At 44.2% G+C, this 25502-nt stretch overlaps 1 protein-coding gene across 3 annotated transcripts in view; it reads right to left on the bottom strand.

Annotated features, from left to right (window-relative positions):
• Positions 1-25502, bottom strand: part of SEL1L3 (SEL1L family member 3) — a 98019-nt gene that overhangs the window by 27242 nt on the left and 45275 nt on the right. For all 3 annotated transcript variants that reach the window (XM_019743863.3, XM_019743864.3, XM_019743865.3), the window contains exons 10-15: positions 19408-19619; positions 18011-18190; positions 11843-11962; positions 9893-10033; positions 5603-5665; positions 2323-2499 (exon numbers count right to left, since the gene is read on the bottom strand). In XM_019743863.3, coding sequence (XP_019599422.3) covers positions 2323-2499; positions 5603-5665; positions 9893-10033; positions 11843-11962; positions 18011-18190; positions 19408-19619 — 893 coding nt within the window. The remainder of the gene's footprint in view (positions 1-2322; positions 2500-5602; positions 5666-9892; positions 10034-11842; positions 11963-18010; positions 18191-19407; positions 19620-25502) is intronic.

Genomic DNA, 25502 nt, shown 5'->3' with positions numbered 1-25502 from the left:
ATCCTCATGTAACCCCTGCCAGCAGGACAGAAGACCGTATCAGAAGTCACACCAAGTGAAAATTCAGGCATTTGCTTTCCTAACCTTGCTTAAGACTTTTCTTCAAACTCATGCACAAAAAACTATTTGTAGTAGGAAGGTGAGAATTAGAAAACGACAATTAAAAAGAAAAAAAATCCATGCTCCCTGATGTGTGGGAGGGTTTTTGCAATACATAGAAATATACAGCCTCAGATGTAGTCAGAAAGAGTAGAGGGAAACAAAACACTCAGATGGGTATATGTTCCACGGATAACTATTATTTTTCTAAGGCAGTTAACTGACGTTTTTAAGCATGGGCTTTGGAGTCAGACAGACTTGGGTTCAAATCCCAACTCTGTTCCTTATTACTGTGTTTCCCCGAAAATAAGACTTAGCCGGACAATCAGCTCTAATGTGTCTTTTGGAGCAAAAATTAATATAAGACCCAGTCTTATTTTACTATAATATATATATTATATATTTACTATTATATATATATATTATATAATATAAGACCGGGTCTTATTAATTTTTGCTCCAAAAGACGCATTACAGCTGATTGTCCAGCTAGGTCTTGTTTCCGGGGAAACACAGTAGCTGTGTGACCTTGGGCATGTTAGTTATTCTCTCCAACTGAGAGATTAACTCAATTTTTTCAACTGAAAAATGCGGTGTCTAATAGTACCTAGCATGAAAGGTTGTTGCGGGGATTAAATAAGAAAACATGTTCTCAAGGTTTGGCACAGTACTTCGCAAAAAAAATAATCTTCTGAGTCCCCACCCCCAGATCTGCTGCTGCCACAGTCTTGCCCATCTCACTAAATGCCCTCTCCATTTTTCCCATCTCAATAAATGCCAGATGCTCCAGCATTATCCTGACTTCTCTCCCCACTCACACCTCACATCCAATCATCAGCAAATCCTGTCACCTTGACCTTCAAAATATATCCAGAATCCAGTCACATCTCAGCCCCTCTTCTGATACTGCCCATCCTTTCTCACTTGGATTCAGTGCATTAACCCCCTGCTCGCGCTCTTGTTTCCTTCAAGCCCGGTTTCTGCTCGTATCCGGGAGGAGCCTTTTAAAACACAGCATAACCTGCCCTGCTCAAAGCTGGTCTGTGGTTTCCCATCTTGCTCAGAGCAGCGGAGTTGTCACAATGACCTGGGCCTCCGGGACCTTATCTCCTCCTTCCCCTATCTCCTTTGCTTTCTGCTCCTGCCACTCCGGCCTCCCTGCTATTCCTCAATCTTCTTCTCAGGGCTTTTATCCCATATTTCTAGAATGTTCTCCCTGCTATCTGCAAGACTCCTTTAGGAGTCTGTACAATGTCCCGCTAGAGACCTCTGCTCTCCCTTAAAAAATAGCATCCCCGATCTCCACTCTCCCTGTCCTCTCTCTCCTGCTTTATTTCTCCCCGTAACACCCTCATATTATATATTTAATAGTTTATTGTCTTTCTCCCCCATTGGCATGTAAGCTTCCCAAGAGCAGAGACTGTCTGTCTGTTGCTGTATCCTCAGTGCCTGGAACAGGGCCTGACATAGGGTAGGTGTTGAATGAATTTTGTTCAATGTAATGGTGCTCAGATTATTATTACCATCATCAATATTACTATTAATGACGAGGAGCTTCCATTTTACATGAGCATCCAGGTCCTCACTCCCCTAAGTGTATGACTCTGAGTGGATTATAGAACCTTTCAGCGCCTCGGATGCTTATTCTGGAAAGTGGATGTAATACTAGTAACTGTTCCCGAGAGTAGATAGGATGCATGGGGCTGCACATGTAAAGCATGTGTAACTGTCTGGCACAGAGGAGGTGCTCAACAAATGCTAAAGATTGTCCCTGCTGTTTTCATTATGGTTAAAGCTGTTCTCATATCAGGCCACCCTATGGGAACCCAGCTTTCTTTGCTTACAGTAAGATGAATCTGCACTGTCTCTTGATCTCTCGCTCATTCTCACCTTGTATCATCTCCTCCTCCCTCCCTACTTCAAGCCTCCCTCCTCCATGAAGCCTTCCTGGCTGCTTTGGCCTTCAAAATTTCCCCTTTCCAGAACTGTTTGGGTCAGATCAACAAGCAGCCACTTGGCACTTGGCTAAATGCCATCCTTTGCTCTTTACTATCTTATCTTCCTAACTAGACTCTTGAGTTCCTTGGGGACGGAGTCTGTGTCTTGGGTGGTGCCCGTACCACCCACGGGGCCTTGTCTGGACTGGGTACACAGTATACCTTCACAAAGGTTTCATGATCAAGTGACTGACCAGCTGACCAGTTAGTCTCAAGTCTTACTCACTTGATTCCTTCCAGGAACACCTGGGAAAATGCCATCTAAATGCAGGACTCCAAGATTGTATGATGCATCTGGGTTCCCCATTTCTTCTGCTTTTAACCAGTACCTTGCCGCTTTGACATAATTTTTCTTGAATTTGTGGTAATACCATCCAAGACCATTGACTGCCTGATGCAATCCCTGGATTTTAGAACAACAAGAAAGAAATTACTTTCAAAAAAAGAAAAGAAAAGAAAAAAGAAACCGAAAGAGAATCAGTTGGTGTGAAAGCATTCTGCCTGAGTCTGAGCAAAATGTTTCCTGTCTGTTTTCTTGGGGCAGATGGCATTAAAGAAAAGCAAAGAGCTAGAAAACATGAGCTGGCCTCAAAGTCGTCCCAGGTGGATTTCAGGCGCCTGCTGCTGGATTCCTGCCTTTCAGCTCAGCAGTGATGCTGGCCCCCAAATCATCACTGAGCTCCTCTGGGCTCTTACGTGACGCCGTTGTCTACAACAGGCCTCTCATTGTCCTGCAGTATCAACAGTGCCCTTGAAATCCATGAGCGCTCATCTGCAACAGGAGGTCTGAAACCTGCCTTGGTGGGGACGGTTTCTAGGTGACCTGTCTGCCCATCTGTTGATTACTCGGCCCTGAACACCAACAAACCCTCTGAAGGAAGCAGCTGCAACATCCTACTTGCAAAGCACAGGTGCTTTGTGACTGTTTAGCATCACAGTTTGGAGCTGAGGCAGAAGGGGAGGATGGTGGAGCAGGGACGAGGGTTTCAGAACTGTGTCTGAACCAGAACTGTGTCTGGGCTGGTAGCAGGGAAGGGTTGGTTCCTTTGAATCTAGTCTCAAGCCTCCTTGCTCTTGCTGACTCATGCTCTCAGGTGGCTCCTCTGCTCCCACCTCCAGGTGCTCCCACTTGCTTCCACTGGCAGCCTCCAGCCTGGTTGTTGGATGCTCAGGTGCCCTGCAGGGCTGTGTGTGCCTTGGCCAACCTGGGCATCCAGTGCTCTCATCCCTTCCTTCTTGCTAGACCCACAAGACCATGAACAAGCAGGGAAAAGAGGATTCAAGAGGCAAACAATGCCCTTGCATCTGTGAGACTTGTTAAGTTAGAGTCCAAGTGTGGAACCAAGTCTCTTTCACCTCCCCTTTCACAGGTGAAGACCAGGTGACCCTTAACCACTGATGCTAAGATCCCAACCTGCAGCCTTTCCAGGCTGCATGGCTCCTAAAGGGCTACACCTCCTAGTCTTTACGTTGGAACCCAAGTGTCAGGAAGACTAAGCGAAAGAAACTAGCACAGCCAATTAGAATGGAAGCTCCATGAGGGCAGGTATCTTTGTTTTATATCCCAAGTACCTATATTGGTTCTCGGCATAGAGTAAGTGCTCAATAAATACTTGATGAATGAATGAAAGCCACCCTTTGAATGTTGATGCTCATCAACATGGAACCCAAATCCTATACCCTGAGGATCCAGAGTAGGGTTCAGATTTGCAGGCTCCCAAGAAATCTGACCCTTGGGAAAGACTCAGTGCCATGGATGCTGTCATAGAAGCATTCTTCTTGAGCCCTGCACAGTACCAGGTGCAAGGTAGGCTCTCGATAGGTCTTGCAGAATGAGTGCATTTAAATGACGTACTAGACCAGGCCATACTATAAAGAGGCAAGAGTCAGCTCTGGAACAAGCCTACGGAACGGACACATCAAAACGGCTCCTGCAGTGCTTACCTCCAGAGGCCACAGGTTTATTCAAATGTACCTGTTATCACTCACAGCGTCAGCAGAACTCCTTTAGGAGCTGTATTTGGACCTAGTTCAGAAACCTCACAAGAAATCTTGTTTTCTATCTTAACACTCATCTCTTGTTTTGGACATTTACAGCTCGGTCACCAGATTTGCCTCCAAGTGGCTTCTGGCTAATTCCAAAAATCACACTATGTGCAGCCATCACCACAGTGCCTGACAAAGACTAGGAGCTCAATAACTCCCTGCTGAGTGAACGAGTGAATGAGTGAGAAATCACATAACACTTCTAAGGATTTGACTACTCCAGGCCATAAAATTGCATTTCCTCCAATACTCATCTAAGCTCCGCTAAAAATACATGCAAAATAAAGCACATTAGACACCAATTCATGGCCAGAATGGCTAAACAGATGCAAATTTCACACCTGCCAGGAAACCCCACCACTGCTGGATTTCAGGGTACTCTGAAACCAACACTTTCAAAGACCAACATTCAGCTGATTTCTATTTCTGCCCTATAATTTGCATTGGGGTCAGGAGTTGTGTGCTTCAGGGCCATATGCCCTCTGGACGCCACATAGGTGGAGGAAAGCCTCTTGGCTCTCTTACTCCCGGCTCCAACTTCCACTTCCACAGAGAAAAAGACACTCTGAGCTCCCTAAAAAAAGGGAATGAGGGAGCCCAGCCTGGTCACTTTAGGAGTCTTTGTGACAAGGCAAACGTAAGCAGCCTTGGAGATGGAGGAACATTCAAGAGCCAGAAGGGCTAGAAAGGGCCTGTTAAAGTTGTGAAATTACAATGGTTTCTACAAATCTATTTATTTGCAAATCGGTGTGCACGTGAGTGAGTATGCCTGCACATGCAGGGATATGTATGCATGTGTGTGCATGTGCTTGTGTGTGTGTGTGTATCTCCTCTCACAAGCGACATTATAACTTCCATTCTGTAGTGCTATATTGAAACTAGCTGGCTTGAAGATGACATTGAAGAGTAAATAGTGACAAAAGCAAAATAATTCCCAAACCCAGCAATAAAGTTGACAAATAGCCCCATTATCCAAGGGAGGAAAAGCAAATAGGCATTGGATATGACAGGGTTAATCTTCAAAGGAATTAGGCTTTTGATTTTCCTAATTCAATGGCATTTATATCCATTCACTTCCAAGGAGCCCCCGCTGCTTGTTATCAGGGCAGCCGTGATTATAATTTTAGCCTTCAAACAAAATTGGCCTGAATTCTATTGAATGAAGGTGAATTCAGCTTTTGCATTTTGCCGTCCCCATTGTGGCAGGTTTCTGTATGTGTGTAGCTCAAAAATGACTAATGCTGCAAAGCTGGCGACCCCTCTCCCCCCCCACACACAGTCCATTTCTACCTTCAGGCTTTGCAGGGAGACACTGGCCATTTACTCTTTAGACTTGTGAGAGAGAGAGAGAGAGAGAGAGAGAGAGAGACAGAGAGACAGAGAGACAGAGAGACAGACAGACAAACAGATACAAGTGTGTGTGGTGCAAATGTTTCCCACTGGCAATGCCAAAGTGTTACCTTAGAAGCTGCTTTCTTCATCAACTCTAAGGCAAGCCGTCTGTTCTTTTTTACCCCTTGACCCTAAACAATGATAAACAGCAATGATTATGAAGAAAATAAACCCAGCGTGCACTCAAAAACATCACACAGATACATCAGTGTTTGTTATAAGATACTTGAAAATAAACTCCAAGCCTTCTTACTGTGTTTCCCCGAAAATAAGACCGGGTCTTATTTCATTTTTGCTCCATTAGGGTTTATTTTCAGAGGATGTCTTATTTTTTTCATGTACAACAATCTACATTTATTCAATTACAGTCATGTCATCTTCTGGAATATCGTCGTAATGTACTAAATGCATCCATCTGGCTGACGATCTTAACTGGGGCTTATTTTGAGGGTAGATCTTATTTTCAGGGAAACACAGTAATTAAAAACCTAATCTTAAAGATTTCGATAAGCAGTGCTATTAGATATCATTATCACAATCGTCATTATTATTTTGCTTATATTTGTGGAGCAGAGGCAATAAACTTCAGCCTCCCAGCTTAGCATCCATACAAAAGTCCCCATTCATCACCAAGGGACTCACTTTCCCTTCCTGGACCCACGGATGCTGTTGGGAGAAGCCATGAGTAATGTTAAATGAGTTTGGTCATCCTGGATGCATTTCTTTGGGGATTATCTAATTTGCGAGTCAGATAAAGCACTTTATCTGTGTCAGACAGTTAAGAGTTATTAGGCTGTCGTTGGCAGCCATCCTGGTTCCTCACCCGAGTCCCAGGATGGAACGCTGCAGCTTCAGAACCAGCTCAAGAACACTTGGAATACTTGGGTCAGATGCTGACACACTGACAAGGTCCCTCCAGCAAAACCCAATTTTTCCAGCAGAAGTGGTTTGTGCACCATGGAGAAAGGTGGCTCTGGGGTTTTCGTTACAGGAGAGGAACTCCATGGGACCACGCTGAGATGGCTGCAGGACCATGTGGGGAAATGGTGGGTCTGAGAGTGGGGTGGGAGGGGTCCCTGAGTTCTCTCGTGACATAGGTCTGACAATGACAATGGCAGGCAGAGGAGCCAGATGACAAACGCTGCTGCTTATGGACACACACGTCCCATGGCTTTGCAATGAAGCCAGCTTTTAACTCTAACTCAATACTTAGTTCTATAATAAATGAGGACAGCACTGCCGTGTTTCCCTGAAAATAAGACCTAGCTGGACAATCAGCTCTAATGCGTCTTTTGGAGCAAAAATTAATATAAGACCCAGTCTTACTTTACTATAATATAGGACTGGGTCTGATCTAACATAATATAAGACTGAGTCTTATATAATGATATAATATAACATAACATAACATAACATAACATAACATAACATAACATAACATAACATAACATAACATGTCTTACTTTACTATAATATAGGACTGGGTCTGATCTAACATAATATAAGACTGAGTCTTATATAACGATATAATATAATATAACATAACATAACATAACATAACATAATATAATACCAGGTCTTAATTTTTGCTCCAAAAGACGCATTAGAGCTGATTGTCCGGCTAGGTCTTATTTTCGGGAAAACAGGGGAGTAAATATTGCTGTGTTAATTAATGTAGGCCATGCACGGTCCTATCATATTGAATCCTCCCAACAAACTTGGCTGAGGTGCTGCTATCATTCCCACCTGAGAAACTTGCCCGGAGTCACACCGTGACTGAGAAGTAGAGGCAGGATTTGACCCAGGCAGGCGGGCTCCAGAGCCCAAGCTTATAACCACCATGCTGTATTTTCCCCTGTACCTTTCAGTTCTATGCTGAGAAAATATAATGATTCATAACCTCCTTGCACAATATAGAAAACATGCAGGATGTGTTTGTTTCTATATTTTTCAGGACCCAAATAAAACTGTGAATCCAGCTAACGGTTAAATTACATACACCAAGTTTCCATGAGACTTTAACTTAGTATCTCTTTAATAAAAGCGATGAGCTGAAGCAGAGTAGAAGATGAAAATATTTTTCAGAAGTGCACCATTACTTCATTTAATGAGAGAGGGAGAGGAAAGAGCAAAGGACACGAGTCTACTTGGAATCACGGGGGGGGGGGGGGGGGGGGCTATGGGACAAACATTTCAGACTTCTGGAAAAGCACTGGAATCATAGTGTTAGAACCTGGTTGAACCCAGAGTGTATCTTCTCCAACTTCTTTGCTGTAAAGGAATAAAATTGGGGCTCGGAGAGATTGACTTACACAAAACCTCACGGTTAGATCTGTTACTAGAACTCAGATACTCTGACTTTCAGGCCAGGGATTTTCCAGTATACTTGTTATCAATCACACGTGGGATAATTTCTTGCACAAAGACTATGCACGACGCACAAATGTGAGTAGTACTGGAAGTTGTTGAGAGAAACGTAGAGTCCTGGTACATAGTAAGGGCTCAGTAATATCCATTGAATGAATTCATGGAGGACAGTTGCTGCAGGAAAAGTCAAAGCTCCATCCTGATATGCATACAAAAGGGCGTGGCCCTGACCATCTTGGCCAAACCACAGCCACCACTGTGGCGCCATCTTTACATACAATAAGCCAAATGCCCACACAATAAACCACATGCACATTACTGTTCTTCACATTTGAAAAGCCCGTTTTCTGCATAGGGTTCTTGCACATGGAATACACTTAAAGAGACCTGTTGGCCAGAGGTGAAACACAGTGTTCCTTGAGATGAGGGCATCCTGCATCCCACTCAGGGATAACTTAGTTGGAATGCAGGAAAACCCAAAAAGCTTTAAGGTTTGGGAAATCAGACCCTTTTGTTACCCCCAGAAGAATTTATTTATGCATTTGCCTCTCCCTGTAGAGTGCGAGCTCCTGGTGGGCAGAAGCCATGTTTCAATCATGCCTTTATCTTCTCTGCACTTTGGGCAGTGGCCAGGCCCAACTCTGGTGGACAGGTGCCTCTCTCCTGAGCCTGTCTCCTGTCCTCCCCATCACTGTATGAGCCCCCTGATGTCAGGGACATGGCTCATGCAGCCATATGTCCTTTCATCTCGCACCCCGTCTGGCACGGAGTCAGCCCTGAACGAGTGTTTATTGAATAAATACAAGAATGCACTGGCATATGGCTAAGAGTCAAATTGTTTCTATGTTGATTTGACAACTGGAAAGAGAAAGTCCAGGCTATCAATTTGGAAACCATAATAAACCAATAGGTTTTCAGGCTTTGGAAGGTTAGAAACATAGCAAAAGTCCCAATTGCTATTCAGTGAGTGTCCATAGCTGTGGTTCTGGAGACGGGCCTGGCCACATGAATCGATGGCTTTGTTTGAAGACACTTGCTAACCGGGGGCAGCTGCTTTCTTTGGGCATGGGCATAGGGTCTAAGGGTTTCCTTACCAGAGCCAACAGCTTTTGATTTTTCCAGGATTAGTGAAATGATGTCTCTGTGTTTGGGAGTGAAGAGCAGAGACTCTGAAGCCAGACTGCCTGGATCCCAGTATCAGGTTTGAAAAGTACCCGTGGTACGACCTTGAGTGACCTACAAAGCCTTTCTGTGTCCCTGTTACCACATAAACAGCAATACTATTACACCATAGTGCCTACGTCGAAAGGTTGTTGCGAGGATTAAACGTGCCAATGCATGTAAATCAGGTAATAAGCGCTCCATCAATCACTGTGAACGACCATTATTTTGTATAAGGCACATGGTATTTTACGGTTCTGAAAGTCCATTCATTACGCCATTTCATTCAATGTGTGGTCATCCTCACTGTCCCATGAGCTCAGAGAACTCCAAGGACACAGCAGAGGAGGGACTTAAAGTCTAACCTCTGTCTCTTGGGCTAATGCTCTCCCTACCTGTCTCCCCAATTCTCCTGTTGGCTTACAACCAAGATCTTTGATCAACGGGACAGTTGGGTCCAGCCCAAACACGCACTTTGCTTAAGCTATAACTCAATGACAACTCTGCCTTGTGGCAAACTTGTGGCCCCTTTGGGGGTTGGCGGCCATGTACCAATCCATAAAATACAGGTGTCTCCTTCAGAATGTCACAGCTCTTGCAAAAGCAAAGAGAATCCAGGTGCCAAATGTAAACTAATGATTGAAAACGAGACCAGGGGACTGCTTCTGACTCTGCCTTTTCAGCAAACATCTCTTTTCATCAAGAGTGACAGAAGCGTACACTAAGTTCTGTCAGTTACAGATTCCCTGTTCGCCTGTACACCTACAGGAAACTGCTCCGGAAGTCTGATAAGAACTGCACAACTTCAGGACAAACGGAGTGATTCTTACCTTGAATAACACAATGGCATAGTCGTATATTAACGCAGGGTCCTCCGTCTCCAGGGCGCCCTTGGCGTACCACTCGATCGCGGCTTCCGGATTCTTGGCCACACCTTGCTGCCCCCAGAACAACATCTGGGCCAATCGTTGCTTCAAGACAGTAGCAATTTAGAACAGTGCTTTCCTGTGTCATGCTTCACGTAAGGTTTCGAAAGGTTCAGGAGGACAAACCTAGCTAGGGGTGTTTTTATACTGAGAACCAAGAATGAGGTAGATACAGGTTATCTTCCAACTGGAGGCTAGAGCCCTGAAGGTGGATTTGTGTTAATATGTCCTTAACACAAGTTGGGAATGGTGTGTCTCTGTGTGCGTGCGTGCATGTAAACAAATCAATGTAAACTTCACCTAGGGCCAAAGTCTTCTGTCCTCCAATGCCACCTCCTTTGGGAGGTGCTGCGCATTCTCTCGGCCCAGTGAACAGTGTGGAGGCCTGTGCACGTGTGAATCAGTTCGGGTGTCTCTATAGTACTATGTCCTCCTATCCCAGCACTGGTCCATATGGCTGGCTCCACAGTCAGATTCGAGGCTGGGAGCTATGTGGGGGCAGAAACCTCAAAATGTTATTTGCCTGACCTCATCCCTTCAGCTTCCACCCACCAGAGCTCAACTGAAGCTCACAGAAGCTGCTCAACAAAGATATGTTACATGAAGGAAGGAAGTCGTGTCCATTGCTAGAAAGCACATGCAAGCTCTGCAGTACTCAGGAATGGCTCTGGCAGTGGCTTTTCTAGAACAATGTACTGGAATTCCTCCCTGCACTGGAAAGATTGCAGGCTAGGGACAGACACCCAAGAATGGAGCCAGAGAGCCAGAGGCAATGTCTGTTTTTGTTCTGGCCCCATGTAGGCCCCTAACTGTCTTTTATTCTTTCCTCTTCTTCTCTCATCTCCTTTTCGTTCATCCAGCCCCCCGCCCCCCACCACCAAATACTTATAACTTCCTGGAAGTGTCTCCTGAAATGCTAGGAAGACCTCTACAGAGGGTGGAAAACTGGTTACCATAGTATCTGAAATGTGTGCTTGTCAGTGTGTTTATTCTTTTGTGTTTTCCTCTTGCCATTTCTGGTCTTCTGCCTGCTTAGCAGAGGCAGGGGCTCTTCCCAACACTGTGTGCTCACAAGGAGCACAAATCCAAAGACAAATCCTTTGGGACGGGGACCTCCTCCCTCCCAGTGCAATCAGCCTTAGCGGGCTCCCCTCAGGAGCTTTTTTTCGTAGAGAAATCAAGGCAAGAAGGCAGATAGGGGACATTCTCCCTGACTTCTGCCCTTTCTAGTGCCTCTTAAAAGTCCATCTAAAAGATAAGAGATGTTCAAGACAGGGTCAACCCTTTTAGTCTAATGTGCCGCACATGATTTTCTATTCTCCTAGCTGAATTCAAGGCCTTCTTCTCAATGCTTGTCTAATGTCTCCTGCACCTCAGGATGCTTCTTTTTGTTTCTATCTGATGCACTAAAATGTCTGATGCACTAAATGGTAGTCTTTAAGATCGATCATAAATATAGTGGCTCTCCCTTTTTCTGTGTTTGGGGTGGGACCAGCCCACTTGAAGTCACGAGTGACCAAGGGATTTGCTTTGGCCAATGAAATGTGAGAAGTGACTTGGGACACTTCTGAACAGAAGCATTAAGAGCCAGCCTGTGATGTGCCATGGCCATCGTCCTTCTGCAATAGTTTTGGAAGCATGTGTTGCCAAAAAAAAAAAAAAAAGGCTCTGTTAGCTTGGGTCCCTAGGGGACTATGAGAGCACAGCCCATGCCAGCCCTCACTGGACAGGCCGTGTGAGCAAGAAATAAACCAGCGCTATTTGAAGCCACTTAAGTTTGGGATATTTTGTTACCACGGCATAACCTGGTCTACCAGCACCGAGAATTTCTAAGACAGTGGACCACATTTTTACCTGAGCTGCTGCATTGCCTCGGGTAGCTTCATGTTTCAACCACATAAAGACGTCTCCATCTTCTTTGGTTTGTACCTTGAGTATTTCATCATCTTTTAGTCTGATTGCTTCAACATATGCCTAAAAAAGAAGAAAGGAAGGGAAGGAAGGAGGGAGGGAAGAAGGAAAGGAAGAAAGGGAGAAAGAAAATATCCAAATGATCTGGGCATGCAAAAGACATGACATTATTCTTAAACTAGAAAATCGTTCAAGGAAAAAAACTATAAGAATAATTGAAATATGAGGTGTGTCCACAATGTCATAAGATCAAATTCTTTTTAAATGAGTGTGTCACATCTAATGTATCTAAATGAGTTTTTTTTTTTTCCTATCAAAGCATTTTCCTTGGGAGAACAAAATTTATTCCACTTCCATGTCTGTTGCTCAAGCTTGTTCAGAAGTTTATTTTTGTGCCTCTGATTTCAGAGCCAGATTACACATAGCATCAGAAAAGGTAAATCAATATTTTCTAAGTATAACCTTTTTTCTTTTTTTTAATTCCCAAAGTGTTATTATCCTGCATGACTAACCATTTTTATTTAGCAGGCTCAGCTGCAAATATCTTTTGGCTATTTCCAAAAATTAAATCTACCTTGAAAAGAAGAGCGCATGTTAATTTTGACGATGAGAGCAAAACTGTGCTAGAGGCTCTAAAGATGAACCCGCAGGGAAAGTTCACAAACTGTTCGGAATTTGTGCACAGCCTCCCAGATATCTGACTCCTCTGAAGAAAATAAGACTCATTTTGATGTATAAATGTTGGCTGTTTATCAAAAACCGGTCCTGTTGTTTCACGGTCTCCCGTATACATAATGAATTCTATCTAACAATGCCATGAGGGGGACAGGAAATGGCTTCCCATGCCAGGGCAGCCATAGGCAGATGGTGACAAAATTGGATCTGGATGAGTTTGGGGAAGAAGCCTCAGAGAACAAGGAGCTGATTTCCCTTCTGACCTTTTCTGTTTGTTAGTTAAGAAAAGCACTTAGATTCACAAACTTTAGGCGGCAACCCCGTGACTGAGAAGGTCTCTTAGCCGCCTCCTCCGCTGTGGCTGCATAAAGCCCGAGGTCCCTTGCAGGGGCACTAGGGGACAGTGCTAGGACTCAGAACCCAGCAGGTATCAATTCCGGCCGGATGTCTAACCTCGGCAGGTTACCAAGCAAAGAGCAACAATTAGAATAACCAGGCCCACTACCTTTTGTTGAAACCAACTCTGTGCTGGGTGTTTAACAACTGTGACTTTTTTTCTTTTCATTTAGTCTTCACAACAGGGCTGTGACCCAAATAGCACTGTCCTCGATTTATAGGCAAAGAAACCGAAGTACAGAAGGTGAAACCATGAACTCAAGGTCACATTGTAGAGTTGGCCCTGGAAACCAGGTTGGCTTGAGTCCAAAGACAGGGCTGTGACCAGCTCCCCCCTGGCGTCCTCTGGTGAGAAGGTCCTGGAATCCTGCCTGGACACAAGCCGCTCTATCTCGCTAACTCTTTGCCAAGTGTATGGCCGATGAGTGAGCGCTTCAGCTCAAACTCCGGAGGACACGAGCCTCTGGATGAGTCTTACATTGGGCTGAAGCTCAGGCTGCTCAAATAATGGAATTCTGAGCTGGAAGTTTTTTGTTCCACTGGAGAGTTTTGGGTGTTTTGATTTTGGCTGGTTTTTCTTCTTTTCCTCCTTAACTTTGTCATGGGACTTGAAAGAAGGACACAACATATGAAGACACAGTTCCTACCCTGCAGAATGTATACTCTTAGGAGTTTCTGCCTCTCTCTGGCAGTGATAATATATCATGATAACCAGCATGCACTGTGTGCCAGGCACTGTTCTAACTGCTTTGCCCAGAATGACTCACTGAATCTTTGCAACCTCATGAGACAGTCCCTGTCGATATCCCCATTTCACTGATGTGAAAACTGAGGCCCATAGAGGTTAAATAACTTACTCAAGGTCATATATTTAGTTCTTTCTTCAATCTTAGGAGTCCCCCAGGCCAGCTGGCTGTGGGGCCCACGGACCCCATGTACCTCACCACCCTGCAGAGAACTATGCATGAGAGGAAGCAAATAGCAGACTGTTTCCTTGCCTCCCCTTATACATAATGAACACGAACAGTGTCATGAAGGAGGTCTTGGAAAAGGCCATGTTTCCGGGGGACCTGCCAACCATGCGTAACAATGAAAAAGGAATACTTTTATCTTTTGTAACCCCGTTCCCCAACCTCGGCCCCCTGGGCAGTGCCCTAGAGCTTTGCAGCAGGTAGGGCTGTTAAGAGCACAACCTTTTACATCAGACCACGAGGAATTCTAACTCACCACTACCTACCTGTGGGCCTTGGGCCACTAACTTTATTTACCTGCGATTCCATTTCTGCATCCATAAAACGGAGCTTAGTATGGTACCTGCTATATGGAAAGCACTCAACCTATTAGTCACTATATTTTATAGTGCGAAGAGTTGGAAAGACCTGGGTTCAAATCCAGACTCCATTACTCATTTGCTGTGTGACTCTGGGCAAGTTCTTTAGCTTCTCTGAGTCTCAGTTGCCTCATCTGTAAAATGGGAATAATACTCTTACTGGCCTCATGGGGTTGCATGAGAATAAAATGAGATTGTTTATGAAAGATTTTAGCAGAGCGCCTGGTACACGGTAAGCTATTAGTAGTGGCAACTCATCATTTTTTAGGTCCGTAGTTCATTCTACAGTATGAAAGGCTGACAGCAGTTTAGAACGTTAGCCCTCCTATTGGTATTTATGGTTTTGTACAGCCCGAAGCCTTACCTCGTGGGGATGAAGATCTATCTAAGATAATTGTATGCCTTACGATGTGGAAGGCATAGAATTTGAGGAGGGAGTGCTGGGGCCAGAAACATATTAGAGAGCTCCTACTGTGGGCTGGGCTCCACCTGGCACGTGTCATGTAGATGAACTTATTCATGTTGTAACAACCATGTGACATGCAGACCACCATGGTGCCCATTTTAAAGATGAAACACTGTACAGAGACAGGAGATGAGTAGACTTGTCTAAGATTTCACACTCAGTGAACAGCAGACCTCAGACCTGACCCAGGCAAGTCTGTCCCAGGAGCCACGCCCAGGCAGGCGATTGCTTCTCCATAGTTCTGGGGTCACCATAGCAACAAGAACCATGTCAGTGCCACGTGCCCAGGACCTTCTGTGAAAGCTGACCACCTACAAAGACACCTGATGAAGGGACAACCCCTAAAAGGGAACAGCATTTGGTAGTTCATTCATTCCAACATTTGTGACCAGGAATGATGCTTCAGTTGGAAAAGTGACCCATCTGAGAAGAAACCATAGTGTGAGAAGTAACAGTGGGAGCGAGGATGGCGGCAGAGCTGCTAGGCACTGGCAGGGACCCAGCGTCCCAGACAGACCAGTGGCTTCTAATGTAGCTTCTGGGGTGTGTTGTTGTTGTTGTCGTTGTTGCTGTGTTATAAGGTCAAGGTCTCTAGAAGGATCAGTTCATATCCTGTACTGCAGGGTTTAAAACCTGTTGACCAGGTGAGAGGAGGTCCAATGTCTGGAGACTCTGCAGTCCTCAGACCCCCTGGACCCAGTGTCGGGGAAGGCTCCACCCCGTCTCAGGACAATGGTGTCATCAGTTAAAGTGTTTGTGGGGAATGGAGCGGAGGAGATGGTGGGTTTCCTTTGCAGTACGTTATGCTCCCGGATACAGATTATAAGAAATATCTCAGCTAGAGAGAAAGGTTTGAGTATCATCAGTACATGAAGTCAGTTGAAACCATGGTGTAGATGAGATCAGAACCCCGCCCCGCCAGCAGGAGTAGAGAGAGGAGGTTGGGGACCAAACTTTTCAGGAAAGCAAGTTCTGAAAAGTGGAGAGACTGAGAGGAACTCATTTACGATTGAGCCACAAAACAAAAACCCGAGCATCTTCTTTCTCTTTAACCTGGAGCAGAGTCCCACTAAATCAAAAAGAAGCGATGTGAAGCAAGATTACTAATAAAGAAGATGAAATGATGTGAACCACGAGTTACATAAAAGAGAAAATGAAACAAGAATCAAGAAAGGAACTTCTGACGGATCCTTGGTTTGTTAATTAGAGGTCTGGCTTTCCGTATCTCCTCATCTGTTATGTTCTGCTGGTGAATTAATAGGGTTCTCTACAAAAGGACATTTAAGTCTACATACGACACCTGCTTAAATTCTCAAGAAGCCATTAATTACACATTCTTAAGAAAATGAGCTATGATACAACTCTTCTAACTGTGTAATTCGTATCTGGAATTCTTAATCATATGACTTTTCAGCTGCAAGATGGATCTTTTCTATTCATCTTCTCTGGTTCTGACCAATTAAACATTTTCTTTCATAATCATAACATTTCATGTGCCAAGTCTTCAAAAAAAAAAGGAGCTTGTTAGCAACATACCATTCCCGGTTGCTAATTTATGCTGAATTAAAATTCTTAAAAGTATAATATATACATATAGGACATCAATAACACATTCAGGCTTAGTAGAACAATGGCAATATCATTTCATAGCTTGATTTTGTACGAATTTTTTCAGAATCATTCTTTTAAAAAAATCTTAATAAATTAATTCTTGTCAAATGGAGGTCGAATTTTGCATATAGCTTATATACGCTAAAATCATTATTTTCTAAAGGAATTAGAAAGTCTATATATATAGACAGCCTTTTGGTGTTTTATAGCTTGACTCATGTTTAATGTTCACTGACAGCATATATCTTTGAGTCATTTATTTCATAACCGTGCAGCAGTCACTGTAGATTTCTTTTCTAGAAATCATCCATTCCAGTCATCCAAGCACACGTTTTCCGCACTGTGGTTTCTGACTGCAAACCAGAAGCAGACCTGGGGAACAGTGAGTGGTCTGGTTCCCAATTAGCCGCTCAGCCTGAGATCCCATGGTTCTGACCTAGCCAGGGCTGTCCCCGAGGCTCACCAAGCATAAGCAAGGACAATCAAGAGTTTATGGCCTCAACCAAGGCCAAATCCAGCAAAGCAGTTTATGCATTGTCTATGGCTGCACAAACCCAGGCACCCCATTCATTTATATATTGTCTCTGGCAAAGTTGAGTAGTTGCAAGAGACACTGTATAGACAAAACCTAAAATATTTACTATCTGGCCCTTTACAGAAAAAGGATTGCTGACTCCTGGTATAGATTATGTGTACTTCCTCTCAACTCGATCAACTCAAGTGCTATGACCATCAAAACATCTTAACTCCTTTCTGGAGAAAGAGGATATATAAAAATACATCCAAGAAGCTAACCACGTCATGGTCTACTCACACTGGAAATAGAGCTCCATCACTACAGGCAGCTTTCCTCTTATTCTGACACTATCCCCTTTACTTATACACTTTTATTCGCCATTATCCAAACATTCTGGAAACAAACAAATCAGTTGTCTAACATAACACATGATGCTTTGGGGCAGATGTGAGCCATTGATCTCTTTGCCCAATGAGCCAAAAAGATTTGTGAGCCTGCAAAGGCAGGGGCTGGAGTTAGCGTCCTTTGTCCAGTCTTTACACTGGGATAGGGTAGAGACAGCCTTCAGATGGCACATGCTGTCGGTGCCCTGGGAGCCCTGGGCTAGCAAGACTCATGTAACAGGGACAGACGCTACTCAAAGGGCCCAGCCTAGGACCATAGCTAGGGAGGGAGCTTGCTTCCTTATATCATAGACCCTCCTTGCTCATTATGTATTGAGAGGAGGTTTTGGCTTACTGCCTCCACTCAATCTGACTCAATCCCCCTAATATCTCCAGACCCCACCACTTTACACGGTCTGAGAACAAAGAAGACAAGATGCCTGTGTTTCTGGTACACGCTCTTTTTTGCAAAATCAAAATCTGTCCAGGGCCAGCTCTCCCCTTTGCATACCAGTCCACCCACTCATGAGAAGCTTTTCATGCATAGATGGAAGAGTCTACATTCAGCCTGAGAACACAGTCAAGAAATACGCATTGGAGAAAAGTAAAACAGCTTTTCTCTCCATTCGATTATGTTCATCCTCTGGAGGCCAGGGAATAAACCAGCCACAGATGTAGACACTTCAGGAAAATTCAGGAAGTCCTGGGAAACAGACCTGTTTCGCTTTTGTACCTGATCTCCTTGTAGTGTGTGCTGGTCAAGGGGTGTCTTCGTGGCGATGTTGCTGTAGTAGGCATAGGACAGCTCCCAATCCAGGGGGTAGTTATCCACACCTTGGTAGTGTTTGTACCCAAGATTCATTGAAGACAGCCTCTCACTGCCCTGGCCTCCAACCAAACTATACAACATGCCCTGTTTGGAGGAAATTGACATTGTTCATTCACAAGATTATATAGATAAGGGTCATAAAATCCAAACATTGAAAGGGTATCTGGCCCCATCCCTTTATGAGTCTAGTTATTCCAGAAACATTCTCACACGCCTTAAAACAACAACAACAAAAACAAAAACTTCAGAAGGCACAATAGCTTTCTAATAGTCGACAGATTCACCGCTATCTGTCCTTCTAAATGTCTCAGCTTAAAATTCCTTGCCTTTTGCCCTTTCCTCCGGCCTTCCCCTGACTTGTCTTACAGCATCTCTTTGTATATCTGACTGTTCTAAGGATCCCTGGCCTGCTTCAGCTACATCATTGTTGGCCAGATAATCTGAATAGAGGGCCATGTCCCAACCTCAGTCAGACGTTAGTGTTGGGAAGGGCCTTTTGAGATTGACTGGTCTAACGCCTTCATTTTGTCGTTGAGGAAATAGAGGCCCAGAGAGGGGAAGTCCTTTGTCTATGGCCAACAAGCCACTTTGTGGCAGAGACAGGAATAGAATTTTCTACATGACTCCACCTTTGTGGAGATTGCCGCAGAGAATCCGGAACGCATGCCATCAATCACAAGCTTCCTTACCCAGAGACATGCATTGAGAAGTCACTTAAAAGACACAGGGAGCCACCTGGGTATGTCTGAACAGTGTGAACCTCCAAAACCAGTGTGCGAATTTGAAAACTAAAAGTGGTCCAGGGCTATTTAGTACTTATAAAAAAAAAAATGTGATTCCACATGTTAGGCAAGTTGCGTAATAAATCTGGATCCGAAACCAAAAATGAAACCATCTAGCATGGCTTCTAATTTTGATTGTAGAAGGTTGGATGTGATGATACTTGGCTTAGAGGTCCAGATGACTTCACTTAGCTAAAAAGTCACGGGATAACGGTCTCACAGCCAGAGTAGTCACAAGAAATGGGTAAGAGGCTCCTGTTCTTGAAGGGTTGGGATTCTGGTAAGCCCTTTCCAAGCTATTCCTTAGCGTACACCAATCATGTCCCCAAGCCTAGGAGGGGAAACTGAAAGCAGGAGACCCTGTATTGCACACAGCCTTAGGATGTTTTTCTTGAGTGTAAAGGTTTTAAAGGATTCTAGGGAGCGTGAATCTGTCCAGTTCCCCCCGGGGTATGAGAGTATCACTCTGCAAATAGAACGTGGGTGACGGGCATTCCTGGAACCCATGAAATACTCTACCTGCAGCTGATTCTGAGGGACATTTAATCCGGTTTCATAAAAGACTGCGAGGTAGTAGGATGCTTTATGATATCCACAGCAGCTGGAATCCATCAGCAAGGGGACGACAGAGCTCATTTGGTGAAGACCGTCCACACGGGAGAGTCTCTCTATGGCCTTCTCAAACATCCTTCCGCCGATTCCTAACACAGATTCATTTTGGCTCGTTGGCACTGGAAAGCACACAAGTCACAGCCCACGCAATTAATTACCAGGGGATTGACATGGTTTTCGAAAGAAGAAGGGAAAGCCAATTAAACCACCTGAGTTATTAATATGGTTGGTTCTGCAGCGCCTTGAAATATACCACCTTCCGGGGAGGTAAATCAAACCCTTTGGGGATGCCACGGTGTCATTCTGTAAATAGCTTTTTCTTTGGCACCAAATGACAGCCTAGTATCCTGGGGAAAAGCATGTGCCTTATATAGCTGACACAGCGCCTCAGGAGAGTAATTTACTCACTATAACTCAGCACCAAATCAGGACCACCGAAACTTCCAGAGAGGCTTTTTTCCCCTCCAAGACTCTCTGAAGAAGAACATGTTTTATTTCAGAAATCGTTCCTGGGTGCTGCTCTACAAAGTTGAGCAAAAGAACCTTATTTTGAGACACTCTCTTCTTATCTTTTGCCTCCAGTTTTTCTCATGGGTTTCTAAGTACAAACACAAGAATGAATCAACCTTTATTGAGGACTTACAAGATGCCAAATACTGAGTTATGCAAATTATGTCATGTAATCCGAACAATGTTACGAGGTCGTACTATTATTAGCATCCTCCTTTTTTTCAGAGGAGGAGATTGAAGCCTGGAGAGGTCAGCTAACCTGTCTCAAGTTACAGAAGCCGGCCAGTGACGGAGCCAAGCTCCGAATCCAGCTTTGCTGGTCACAAAAGCCAGAGTTCCCACTCACTCTGCTATACCTACCTCCTAATGAATAGGCAACCAGTCTTCTTAATAAGTACCTTCCCACCAGGGTAGAGACTTCTTTACACAACTGCTTTAAGCTATATGCTACCTTCCTTTTACCTAATCCTCCCATAAATCTGATAAACACTTTTAAGCCCAAACTAGCAAGTTATATGGCCGTATCATGTAAGTGTTAAAGTCTTCTAAAGTCTGTCTACATTATTCATCTCTCTTGTTTACTAACTCAGACAATGAATGTTTACTTTCTATTCTGTGCTGTGACAAAAGACCTCATACGATTGCAGATACTATTTATATTTAAAGAGATAGAATCAGTTTATTTCAGACTGAAATTTTATCTGCCTAAAAAATTGTGTCCAACAGTTTTCTTCCTTCTATCTAAAATTAAAATGTTACTAATAACTTTCAGGAGGCAACAAGATATTCACTCCATTAGCATTCCGTAAGGGAATGAAGAGAGGTGAGTTTCCAATGTGGGAAAACTTGGCTAGTGAGCTCTGAGATGAGATTGGATTTCTTTAAGGGCAATTCCCTTGCAGAGGTCCAAGCTAAACATGGAAACCAGTGGGATCCATGGATGAAATTGTGAAACCGGAGCCGTTGGTTATGAGCTGGTGCCAGCTCCTCTGGGCAAACAGGTGGGCTGGATTGGATGCCCTTGAGAAAGGGACATGTGCCTTTGTCTGCCAAACTGTAGGGAAAGAGCCTGCCCACCACCTCCACCCGGTATAAGAAGTCTCATCTTCTGGCTCCCAGAACGAGCCGCTGGGTCTGCATTTACTCTCTCCATCCCAAGTGGAAAAAAATCACCTTGCTGAACAAATATAATTTTCTCCTTTTTCTGTATTTTTTTGATCTCTAAAGAAACAGAAGTTCCCTCTCTCCTAATCCGTCTTTAATAGTGAAGATAAACACCGTTAAAAGCTTGGCATGTGATGCTTTCAGACTTTTCCTTTGCACCGACAATAATTCATATACACACCCCTCTGCATATATACAGGCACATTTTCTTTTCAAAAAGCTGTTATAGATTCTGACCCTCAACTTTGAAAAATTAACCACATACCATGAGAGACGTCTGTCCATGGCTGTCAGAAGGTCATTCTTTCTAAAGCTTCAATAGTATTGCATTCTATAGCCGTGCCATTTTTCTAACCAGTTGTCTATTTCGGACTGTTGGGCTGCTTCCAGGGGTTTTGTTGTAACCAACAACACGGCAGTGAACACCCTTGAACATTTCCCTCTGCTCATCTGTTGGGATATATCTGAATAAAAACACCCTTTTCCACCATGAGTCTGGAGATCTCATTTTGGATTTTCCCTTTGCATCATTGAGAAAAGAATTCCATCCTACTCAACTGTTAGGATACGGACATTCGCTGGATGCAGTGTGCACTGCAGCACTCAAAATGGAGGTGCAAAATAAATCCTACTTCTACCTATGTTTACTTTTAAATATGTACTCATCTCAGATGCCCCTGAGTGCACTTTCTGAGCAAAGCAACATTAGCATGTTGTTAACAATTTATACCTGCCCCGCCTGCTCTGCCAAGCCCTTAACTAAGATGATGAGTTTTGCTCGAGTACCCACAGACATGGGCTTTGTGGGCTCAAAGGACAGGAGAGACTCCAAACCAAATGAAATTCCAAATGAAACACTTGCCTTGCTGACCCCTTGGCACAGAACCCCAGAAATCATTAGCGGGAGTATCCAGGTAGCTGGGATTGCTGGAGAGTAAGGAACAAAAGGGAATCTTTCACAAAGCTCTAATCCTTAGCACAAAAAAAGCTTTGCAGACTGAAACATAGGCAGGTTGAAAAGGCTTCATTAGTTCTTTAACATATTAAAATGAACTCCCCCAAATATTACCCATCAGTATTTTCTCTGCAAATGAATCTAAACAATTTTCTGCACCAGTGAATACAATAAAAAAAAAAAAAAAAAAAAAAGATAGTAAGTCTAAAGTAAAACTGCTCTTATTGCACGTTTTTTAAAGTTCGAATTCTAACTGTAGCACAGTCAAAGCCATGACGTCCTTGGTGATATTGCAAAACTGGCAATTTTAAAATCAGTTTAATGAAACTGTTAATTTCACCCATCTGGTTTAGCATATGTATTTTTTCTAGTTGATCTGTAACTGAAAAAAAAAACCACATGCCTTGTTTATGGAGATTAATGGTGTAATGAAAAACAAACAAAATAGAAAAGGGAGACATTTTCCCATTTTCTTCTTCCTACACCAGAAGCTAAGGAAACCAAAGGCATCGCCGCTGTTAATTAAACCTTACTGTTTTCCAAGCAGCAACAGCACTGTTTATTTTCCTCTTTTTTTTTTTTTTTTTTTTTTTACAGAAACACCATAGGATCACTATTTGTGCATCCATCGTGAAAAGAGGCAAAAAGAAAACGAGAAGGTAGCCACTTGCTGACGGAGCTGGAGTCAGCATTTAGTTGAGAATTCAGAAGGAAAAAGACAGACTCATTTTTTGTGCAAGGAATGGGGACATCGATAGGAAAGTCATTTTCAGTTTCAAGCTTCCAAAAGGTGTAATGCATCCAAAGTAGAAGTTTGAAAGTGAAAAGAAAAAAAAAAAAGTAACAGGAGAAAATGTTATTTAACCAGAAAAAGATCTTCTCCAAGTTTACTAGTTTTAAAAAACAACAACAAAAAACAGGGCATTTTGTTTGCATTCTGATCAGGTGAGCTCCGCTGGGTTCCCAAGACCTAAGGAGGTGGCTAATTTCTATCTCAGAAGTAAACTATTTGTACTTTTCTGTATTGTGCAAATTTTCTAATTTTATACATGTAATTTCCCTCCCTTCCTCCCTCCCTTCCTTTCAGGACCATCACGAGGGATTCTCTGGGCAGAAAGAGTACGGCCCCTTCTTTGTGCTTCTGTGTACTTTAAAAAAAAAAAAAAAAACCTGTATAATGTATGCTTTCTTAAATTAAAAAAAAATAAAGATGATGGTTCTGTAATGAACAATAGCGAAAATCAGCTCTTAAGGACACAGTATCCTGGCATTATTAAGTAACCTCATTGCATTTCTGCCACTTCCATTCTCTGCATTTTAGAGTCTCCAAATAAGCACTGCAATTGTTGGCAAAAATAAGAGTTAAAAACAAATTAGAGAGACGTTAGTGCAGCCAGCAACGCTCCGGCACACTGTAGGAGGCACCTCTTCCCCTGCCCTCAGCATTGCAAAGCCTGGGACAACAGTCAGGCTAGGGCCCTGAAGGAACAACGCAGATGGTGTCAGCCCTGGAGGGCGAGCCCAGCTTAGACTCGGCCGCCTCCTGAGAACCATTTGCTGGCAGACCTCAGATTTCCTGAAGCCACAATCACCAACTCCCGTGGGTTCAGAGGTGCCCAGTCCAGGATAAAAGGAGGGAAGGAAGCAAACAGTTCTAGCCTTGGAGCAGATGTCCAGGGGGGGCGTGCTGGCCAGCTCACCTGACTCACGCATCTGCCCCTCCCTGCCTTCACATCCCACCTGCACTTTCCTCACTCCTTCCATAACCAGCTCTTTGGCCTTGAGCCACTCCTGCCATTGTCATTCCTGCAGCCTCTCCTAGCCCAGGCTCTATGCCTATCACTTCTTTTCCCTGGATGCCAGAGCCCCATTCAAAGGGTTTTTGAGTTCAAAGCGTTCCGTTTTGACAAGCAAAAGTGACAGGAGAGCAAAAGAAATAGCCAGCACACCTCTTAACTAGAGAAAAAGCACGCATACTAAAATATTACCATCCCAGCATTAGCAGAATCCCAAATGCTAATAGGGCGATTTCTATGCTCTGACAGAAGTCATTTTCCTAGGAAATGGAGGTTCCCCAGGAAACAACACAGAGGTTGACCAATCGGAACGGTCCTTGTGAAGACCTGAGCATGGGGTCTAGTGTTGGATGCCATTCAGAGCCAGGACAATGGTGAACTTCAGGGCAGAGGAGCCCAGGATAACTCCCGAGCCAACCAAGGCAATCAGCATCCAGTTCCACAGCCCTGGAAAGCCCGGAGGCAGGAAGGGTATTCTGCCGTATCTATATGCATTGCGTATCGCTGCATGCCCTGAGGAGAGCTGCCATCTTTAATTCAAAGGTATGCCAACTCTGCAAGGCAAGAAACACGTCCTGTGATACTTCAGAGTGGGAGTCACCAGAGGGGACAGCTGCATTTTATTCCAGGTTAGCGCATCAGCTGTCAACATTTAAGAAGCCTCCCTCCCCCGCATCCCCTGGCACTTGGCAGAGATTTGCGTGTGGGCTGGGCTATGCTTTTCATTACGGTTGCCCCAGGGCCCAGCACAGTGCTGGGAGGTACCCAACACAGGGGTGCTGGATGGGGTTTGCATGTACCTAGGGGCTGTTCTACCTCTGGGCACCTGGTTCTATCTCAGCAACTAGATTATAGACACATGAAAGCAAGAACACTGAGGGCCGCATTTCGAGAATTCTTTTGTAATGGGTGTGCACAGACTAAGAAGGATCCTGGTCTCCTTTTGTTGATAGGGGAGAGTGGATGAACAACGTCTTGACAGATCTGGGGAACAGAACTATGTTTGTCGAGGTGTTTTCCGAGCCAGGAAAGCAGCTCCTGAGAGGGAACAGGCTAAGGGAGTGTGCGAGAAACAAGAAAAAATGTAGAGGAAAAGCAAATAAGCCCACAGAACTCTGCCAGTCTGGACTCGTGCCACAGTGTGATTAGTGCAGACCTTGAACTTCTGTCTCCCGGAAGTCAAACTCCTTGTTCCTTCAGTGATTCGCTGACCCAACAAAGGCGTGTTTGGTACTTACGATGTGATCACTATTCATTTAAAGTACATCCAGCTCGTCAACAACTGCTTGTTAAGGGTCTTCAAAGAAAACCTCATTCCCGTTCCTATCTTTGGAGATGCCCACCTACGCTCCACTGTGGAATCAGACAGGCAAATCAACCCTGCGAATACAGGAACACAGGTACTATAGAGCGGAAAGCCACAAAATGGCAAGGACAGCATGAGGGACGGAGCCATCTGTCCAAAGGGACAGGAAAGATGACGTGAGGCGGCTGCATCTGAGTTGGAACTTGAAGGCTGTGTGCAGGGCAGGCGAGCTGAGCAGTGTGTGTGGGTGAGGTATGTTCCTTGAGGGGAA

The sequence above is a fragment of the Rhinolophus sinicus genome, chromosome 1 (genome assembly GCF_057876585.1).
Source record: "Rhinolophus sinicus isolate RSI-liver-muscle chromosome 1, RSI-T2T, whole genome shotgun sequence".
Taxonomy (NCBI): Eukaryota; Metazoa; Chordata; class Mammalia; order Chiroptera; family Rhinolophidae; genus Rhinolophus; species Rhinolophus sinicus.
The sequence above is the reverse complement of the archived record's forward strand: the minus strand, read 5'-3'. Positions and strand labels throughout refer to the sequence as shown.